Source organism: Notothenia rossii, assembly GCF_949606895.1.
Source record: "Notothenia rossii genome assembly, chromosome: 10".
NCBI classification, from domain to species: Eukaryota; Metazoa; Chordata; class Actinopteri; order Perciformes; family Nototheniidae; genus Notothenia; species Notothenia rossii.
Genome location: NC_136908.1, coordinates 11,338,418 through 11,346,096, shown reverse-complemented (window position 1 = coordinate 11,346,096; position 7,679 = coordinate 11,338,418). Strand labels below are relative to the sequence as shown.

The 7,679-nt window shown below is 41.1% G+C and overlaps 1 protein-coding gene across 2 annotated transcripts; it reads right to left on the bottom strand.

Moving 5' to 3' along the window:
- Positions 1-379: 379 nt before the first annotated feature.
- Positions 380-6,633, bottom strand: gpnmb (glycoprotein (transmembrane) nmb). 2 transcript variants are annotated; one of them, XM_079653243.1, is made up of 12 exons: positions 6,392-6,633; positions 5,435-5,590; positions 5,213-5,353; positions 4,341-4,514; positions 4,103-4,264; positions 3,665-3,988; positions 3,308-3,367; positions 2,851-3,111; positions 2,045-2,144; positions 1,317-1,537; positions 1,100-1,190; positions 380-996 (listed from the first exon to the last, which is right to left on the bottom strand). In XM_079653243.1, the coding sequence occupies exons 1-12, from the start codon at positions 6,459-6,461 to the stop codon at positions 843-845; spliced, it is 1,914 nt and encodes a 637-aa protein (XP_079509369.1). In that variant the 5' UTR covers positions 6,462-6,633; the 3' UTR covers positions 380-842. The 2 variants fall into 2 exon arrangements, with proteins under 2 accessions (XP_079509369.1, XP_079509370.1); XM_079653244.1 differs by having other exon boundaries at positions 2,851-3,045.
- Positions 6,634-7,679: the final 1,046 nt, after the last annotated feature.

Genomic DNA, 7,679 nt, shown 5'->3' with positions numbered 1-7,679 from the left:
GCCCACTTTCTTTTTGTTGTGTCTTGAAGGTAACTCCAGATTTAGAAAATTCGAAATTCTCAGAGTCCCTTCCAAACAACCCATCCTCACTTTAACCACCTCGAAAGAGTCTTACATATCTAAGGTAATAATGTAGACACCTCTCTCTTTGAGTGTTTATTTTTCTCATGTTCAAACACACTACATAAAGACCTTTTTAGAATTGGTACTATATGTAGTGTGTACTTTGGAAACGACTATAAGATCTGGTGTTATGTTAAGCAAACGAGGAAACGCATGCCTCCACATGTATACCGGTGAGGGTGTAGAACATTTGTCAAGGATACACTCAAGGTAAATTGCCATGGTTGATTTGTTGACATCACAGGCTTTCAAATGCTTCAACCTTGACATAGTAATTTTATTGAATAGTAAAAAACATTACATTATTACCTTAGATATGCACTTGTCACTGTAGTATACATTTTATATTGGAAAACCATCTCAAGGAATTCGTGCTTAACTGTTATAAGCAGCACTTGCCACACAGTTTGCACAAAAGCGATTCATTTGAACAATAAACGGCCACTACTTGAACCCAGTTCATCTCCTAGCAACTACAAAACACAAAACAGGAAATAAAAAGGAGCAGTGCCTGATTTGGATATTTCACAGCCTACTTTGAGAACTCCTTGCCAATCATACACTGCAGTAGCTTTACCCAAAATGTAACGACTAAATTAGGACACAGAACTCATTTAATAGTATTTCTATACAGACATGAAAATGATTCTGCTATCTTGACTTTTTAATGATTAAATAAGCATTAAGGGCTGAAATGCTTTGGTGCAGCTTTATGGAGCCTACAGGGGGCGTCTCTCAGTCAGCAGGTGGTGGTTCTCCTCGCTGGAGGGGAAGAGAGCCTCCCTCAGACGGACCATGCGACCTCGGACCCCAGCATGGCCAAAGTCATCATCCACCAGGGACCTACGAATGGGTCGGTACACCTTGTGACGCCTTGGAGAGAGGGAGGAGCGAGATAAGGGGTGAGAGGATGGAAGGAATATTTGGTGGTTAACAGAGAGAAATGAGTGTGTATGTGGAGGCACAAACTACTCACTTGCAGACCATATAGGCAATGAATGCAAAGACAGCCACCAGCACGGCGGTTGAAGAGAGCACCACCTCTGCAGTCTGTGATGTCTTGGACACTGCAGGATGGAAAGAACAGGAATGAACCCAAACCGGAAACATCAATATGTCCACTCACTAAAAAGATGCAAGAAAATAACAAAGATTGTGAAAATGCATAGTCAAGATATCTTTGTGTAACCGACCAGGTGCATCCTGGGACTTGTTGATGGTGACGGTGGTGGTGGTCAGGGTCAGGCTCCTGGAGTCCCCCAGGGTGATGTTGACACAGTAGTTGCCCGGCTCTGGAAACGATCGCATGAGGCGCACTTCACACTGCGATGATGGCGGCACGTCGTCACACATGATGCCGCGCACCTGAGTACAGGTGTGGTCTGACACAATGGTGCAGGCTGAAGTGGGGATGCTGAGGACAAGGGCATTGAAGGTCAATATAATCATCCTTTTTCATACTTAACTTTAACAAAGATGAATCTAATTTCCTTGAAAACTTATGAGTGTGAATGTTTGACTGTGACTTAATATTAACATAATGTAATCATAATCTACAAAAACAACCATTTAACTGACAGTCATTCATCTTTTGCTGTATTCATCATTTTGTATGAGCTAGAAATGTTTAAAACATAATTTATATGGAGTTTCGTACATACATACATACATACATAAAAGAGTCAGTTTAAACACTTGAAAGCTGTCTTTAAAGTTACAATTTTAGATCTCACCCAAAGGTTGAGAGGGAATAAATACAACCACTTAATGTGTGTGTGTTCGCATCATGTGTTGTAAAGTAGACTGAGGCAGGCCAAACACAGCAGTAGTGCAGCTCTTGCCGTCTCACAGCAGTCAGGAAAACACTAATAAAAACTAAGTCTGTTTAAGCAAGTTGATAATATAATAATGATATACTCACTTGCCCAGATATTTCACTAGGAAGCTGATGTCGGTGTTGGTCACTCTGGCAGCGGAGACCTCCACAATGCGGCTGTTTGGCTCGCTGCTCAGTGTGTGCTCTGTGGAGAAAACATTCATGTAGTGGTTTTAGATGTACATAATCATCTCCTCGCAACATTAAGATGATGGTGTCGGTGTATGTGTGTGTTTTTTGACATATACAAGCTGAAAAAGTAGATGATAATAATAATGATAATAATAATAATAATAATGACAATTTTGATATAAAACTATAATTCGTCTATAGCAGAAACATGGATAAATTATTCTGGATTTTTTTTTTATTAGATTATGTTCAAAAAGTAAAAAGGTCAATTACGTCATTAGTTCTGAAGGTATTTGGTCATTCACTTTTGAAAATAGGAGAAGTAGAGGTTTTAACCTAATGATGTTAACAAAAACATTAAGATTTATCCTTAGGAGACCAATAATGATACAAGGAAATACATTCAATGGATAAATTAATATAATTTGAACCAAAGTAGTGGCCTGACCGACCGACAAACAAGGCCACAACTGCATACCAACTAAATAAATTATGAAAGCTAAATTGTAAACTGATCCAATGTTTTTTTTTTTTAAATCTGCAATTATATTTTAAACCCACTAAGTGTTCAATTAAAAAAAATGCCTGACTTTGGCGCCATCTGGTGCTGGTATCGTAAATGACACGTGACAGACAGCAATTGAAAATTGAATTGCTTTGAAAATACAGATTACGGTTCTAATTTAAACTTTTGTGACCCCTTGCAGCCCCCCACCTACCAATAATGCTGATGTTGCCCATGAAGCTCCCATGGGCGTAGCGGAAGCACTCGTTGCCGTTGCTGTTGCTGTTGCTGTTGCTGTTGCTGTTGCTGTTGCTGCTGCTGCGCTTGTTGCGAAGCCAGGCCAGGGCCGTGGGGTCAGACCCTGGTGCACCGGAAACAAAAGGAGGTAGGTGCTCCGTGGTGGGCACGCCTGTTGTAGTGGCAATGGGAGCAGAGGAGGACGTTAGGGGCTTGCTGGTGCTGGTCTTGGGTGGCACTGAAACAAGAAGAAAGTGATAAGAAATACCTCTGAATGGATGAGGATGTGTGTATGTGAGGCTAGTATTCTATCTTCAAGTTGTTGGGTCTTCATGTATATTTAATGTGTTCCTGCTCAGATACACGGACTCCCTCAGTCTCTCTTTCACTCTTATACACACCTAAACAAACACACTGACAGCTGTGACACTCACCCTGGGTGGTCTCCATCTTGACAGTCTCAGCATGAGTACCGGGCGGAGGTGTGGGAGCGTCTGTAGGAAGAGACACAGGACTACAGTTATGACACATCTACTTTTGTGAGGTAACACTTCAATGATCGGTGCAGGGAAAGTCACTTCTTGCTTTGTCTTGTGTATCAAAGTCAAACTGCACTTCAGGACTAGTCGTGTGACAGCAGTGTTACGTTGTCTTGATCAAAGTTAACAGCCTATCGCCCTGGTCAGTTTACCAAAAATACCAAAAAGATATGTATATACTTTTTCTTAATGGCACCCTGTGTTATGTACCATGTGCACCTAGGGCTATATCTCTGTGCTCGTTTCCAGTACCAGAGTGAGGTGGTAAAGTGGAGATCCTCTGAGTTGGGATGGGAGCGGGAGGCGGACACTCCACAGGGAATGCTGCCTCCACCACCATCTTCACACTCATGCTCCCCAAGGCGCTGTAGGTGTGTGTGGTCACATCGCGGTGTGTCACCAGCTGGTTGCCATCTTTGAAGTCCCAGATGTAGTCAATGGCGGCTGCGGTTTTGAGGTAGCCGCTGGGGTCATGCAGCTGTACTGTGAAGACCACGTCCTCACCGCGGAAGAAAACATTCTGGGACTGGTTGACCGCAACCTTCTGGGAGATGCCGACTGCCAATGGGATCTTATCTAAGGGAAAGAGTGAGTTAGGGTAAACAATTCTCTGTTTCTTTTTGTGTTTGCTACTGTCTGCCAGAAAGGTAAATAAATTAAATGTGCCTAATCATGTGTGTTTGTCTTCACCTGTGATGTAGAAGACGGTGTTGTCAGTAGTAAGGGGGCTGTACTTCCTGCGTTCACGTTTCTTGTAGACCATGACCTCAATGACCTCTGCCCCCAGAGGGATGGTGGTGGTGTCGATGGTCAAACTGGAAGAAGATCCGTCACATGTCTCCTGGTACTGGCCTGAAAACAAAATGAGTTATTTATTTTTGTTTTTTCAACATGAATGTGTGCAAATGTGTAGACATGCGTGTCTCACCCATTGCGTGCCACACGTAGACATAGCTCTTTTGGCTCCAGTCGTTGCTCTGAGGGAAAGGTTTCCCATCTGGGAACACGTTGCATTTCGTCACATCTGGACACTTTCCAAAGCCGTAGTCGTCCAACCAGGAAGTCCATTTGTAAACATAACCAGAACGAACCTGTCCATTTGCTGATGAAGAGAAGAGAGTGCAGTTGTGTTATTCAAAAACTTAAAAAAGTAAACCTGCACTCATTTACATTTTTTAAACTACAATGGTTCAAATTACCCCTTGTGATGCATCATGTAATGTGACAAATCACATAGATACCTATCCCCTAACATTGAACTCTATGGATCACCTTGCAGCTTATTGTTTTGGTCCTATAGTCTGTAAATTGAATGTTTTGGTTCAGTCACACAACCCATGTTTCTAGCAACGACAGACAGTTTTTCAGCAAAATATCCACGATAAATCCACTGCACCGAAGAGCAGATAAACACATTTAGCTAGTAAAGAGCCAGATATTTTCCTCAGGAGACAAAAACAGAGTTGTAAGAACACAGATAAAAACAACTCAAAATCATTTCTAATGTTGCTCTTTGTCTCCTTGATATTTGAATTGCAAAAGCATATTAACTATATTAACTTTATAAATTGATAATATGTTGACCTAGCATTTACAGTACTGCCCCCAAGTGGCCATTAAATGAACTAGTGCCGCTTTACGCATTGCCTGTAGATCAATTTCGAATGACTAATATTGTTTGCTGTTGCTGTCTGATATGATGCCGTGGTGTTTTGTGGAGGAAGATGATGTAATGTAATGTGTGTGTGCTTGGCCTGGTCTGTTTTTTTTTGGCAGCACCTGAGGCCTCGAGCTCCGTACCATCGTCGCAGTGATCATCCCATACAAGGTCCCCATTAGCATCCTCTTTCTGGCATGGTGGGTACTCCAGCTTTGCGGTGAACGTGATGCTAGAGCCATTGAGAGCCGGACTGTCGCTGGTCAGACGAACCTTTGGTTGACCTGCAGAAAAGTAGATGTGTTGGTTCAAATATTAAAGAAATAACATAATGAATTGAGAGGAGAAAAAATGGCTTTACTCACCTTTGTGGTGCATGAGCTCCTTTGGCTTTGGGGTGAATGGAGGGTAGAGGTAATCATCCCATGGGTTGGTGTCAGGATCCCAGCCAGGAATTGGTGGAATTGGAAATGGTATCTTCCCTGCCATGGCATGCTTGTGGGGGAACATGTCAGCATATGCTGGCAAGAGAGAACAAAACACATGTTAGGACTCCCGGGCTCTTTAAAGTAGTTTGGATCCCTGAGGGAAACTGACACTTGTGGAATTTTCCAGGGTAAAACTTGTTATTGCTATTCTGCAGTTTTAAACTAAATATCTAAGAAACAGATATGATAGCCATATCTGTATGTGAAACCGTTTTATTTAACTCCATTCCTTGGTTTCTTCCGTCTGACTCAAGCATGAATCACATATTAAGGGATGACATGAACAGAGGAAAAACAACTAATTCCATCGGTGTAATTCAATTAAAGGAAAAATACTCCAGAGATTTATGGAAACTTTTTGCTGTAAGCAGATGCAGATACACAGCTCAGAACTTGACAATAATTATTTGAAACGACATGTACAGTTGTAATATTAAATACAATTTTTGTTATTTTCATAGTTATGACGACTGATGAAAACATGTCCCCCCCCCCCCCCCCCATTTGAATCCTATTAGACACCATTAGCCAGGTCTCGCGCCTTAATTAAACTCATGGGACTCTGAGTGCAGATCTGAGACTAGGTAAAACAGAAACTGTGAGACCTTGAGCATCAAACGTATATCAAACCCTTAATAACCACTGTAAAACTATATATATTTTAAAGCCAAGGCCATTAAGATTAAAACATTTTTGTAATTTTAGTGTGAATATTTTTAATTTAAGGTGTACATTTAGGAAACACATAATAAGCCTGCATTTAATTAAATGTAGTCAGACTGAATGTTCAAGATAGTATAAAATAACTTCGCTGACTAACTCTGAAGCACTTACTTTTGCGTCCATCAGCTTGGAAAACCACGCAGGCACAAACCAGGAGAATAACGAATAGCAAGCCTTCCATTTCCACTCTTCAGCTAGAAAGTGTCTTGTCCAAATCTTTCCAAAAAAAATGCCTGACACATTAAATATCTAGTAGCCTAATACGTGTTCCCCGAGAGAGCTTGTGTCTCTCTCTGCCCGTTTAGCTCTCCAAAGTGATCCTCCTGCTTGTCCTGATGTCCAATAATTGAATCTGGGTCCGCTGAGCGCACAAACATGTGATGTTTCCTAACAAGACGCATCTCATCCCTCATTAGTCTGCTTTACGCAAAAACTCATGAGAGATGCAGACCGTCGGCACGCCCCCATCCTCTGACCTGAACGAATACAGCTTTTAATTCAAAGGAGCATTTATTCAACAATATAAAGATATTGTATGCTTACGAATTGATTATTTGTCTAATTAGAAAAACGCAACAATAAAGTCATGATATATTTCCTTATTGATGCAGTCTAAGTTACAAATTGCTCTCCATCATTTTTTTAATCGTTGTCTTCAATTTACAGGATTAGATCCTATGGCCTGAGAAATAATCAGTGTCACATTTTCCATTTAAATAACGTTTTCTTAATAACAATTACAGTTTGCCCTCGTTTTTATTCTTTTCATCCATTCCGGAGAAACATGTTAAATTAAAAAGTGATCGGGTGATAACGTGACTGGATTAGTCATGTCAATTTTATAGTCTACATCCCATAAATCCTAAACCGCAAATGTTCCTCAGTTATATTACGCACAGCATGGCTGCGAATCGTACAAAATGTAAAATAATTACATAATTGAGTTATCGATATTATTTTTGATTGTAAATTGTAGGCCTATTCCTAGTTTGATGGTAACCTTGAATCCTGATCACCTTAAATGTCCGCGTGTGTGTGACACTGACAGCCGAGCACATGACTGTCTTTATTACTGAATACATTGGTCTGATCGAGCTGTGTCACGGTGAAACGCACAGATGTGAAGTCTGGGCAGTGATTGCTCCATACTGCAGCACCAAAAGCAGAAGGAAAGCGTAAGATGTGCGCTCGTTTTCCACACCATCCAACATGTGATTATTAATTCAGCGGGTGTGCTGCTGTCACGATGCGAGTCTGGTAACTGCTTCAAAGGTAACACAAAAGGTCCCGAAACTCAAACCCACTCACAATCCATTTACTATCCAAACTATTTGATTAACCCTGAAACTCAGAGAGAAAACTTTGATCTATGTTAAAAAACAAAAAATCTCACACAGAT

Excerpts from the sequence above, each read along its gene's own strand:
- gpnmb (XM_079653243.1), bottom strand. The coding sequence starts at position 6,461 with ATGGAAGGCTTGCTATTCGTTATTCTCCTGGTTTGTGCCTGCGTGGTT. Across the intron at positions 5,354-5,434 it reads GGAGCTCATGCACCACAAAG|GTCAACCAAAGGTTCGTCTG; the intron begins GTGAGTAAAGCC and ends ACTTTTCTGCAG. Across the intron at positions 4,515-5,212 it reads GGATGATCACTGCGACGATG|CAAATGGACAGGTTCGTTCT; the intron begins GTACGGAGCTCG and ends TCTCTTCATCAG.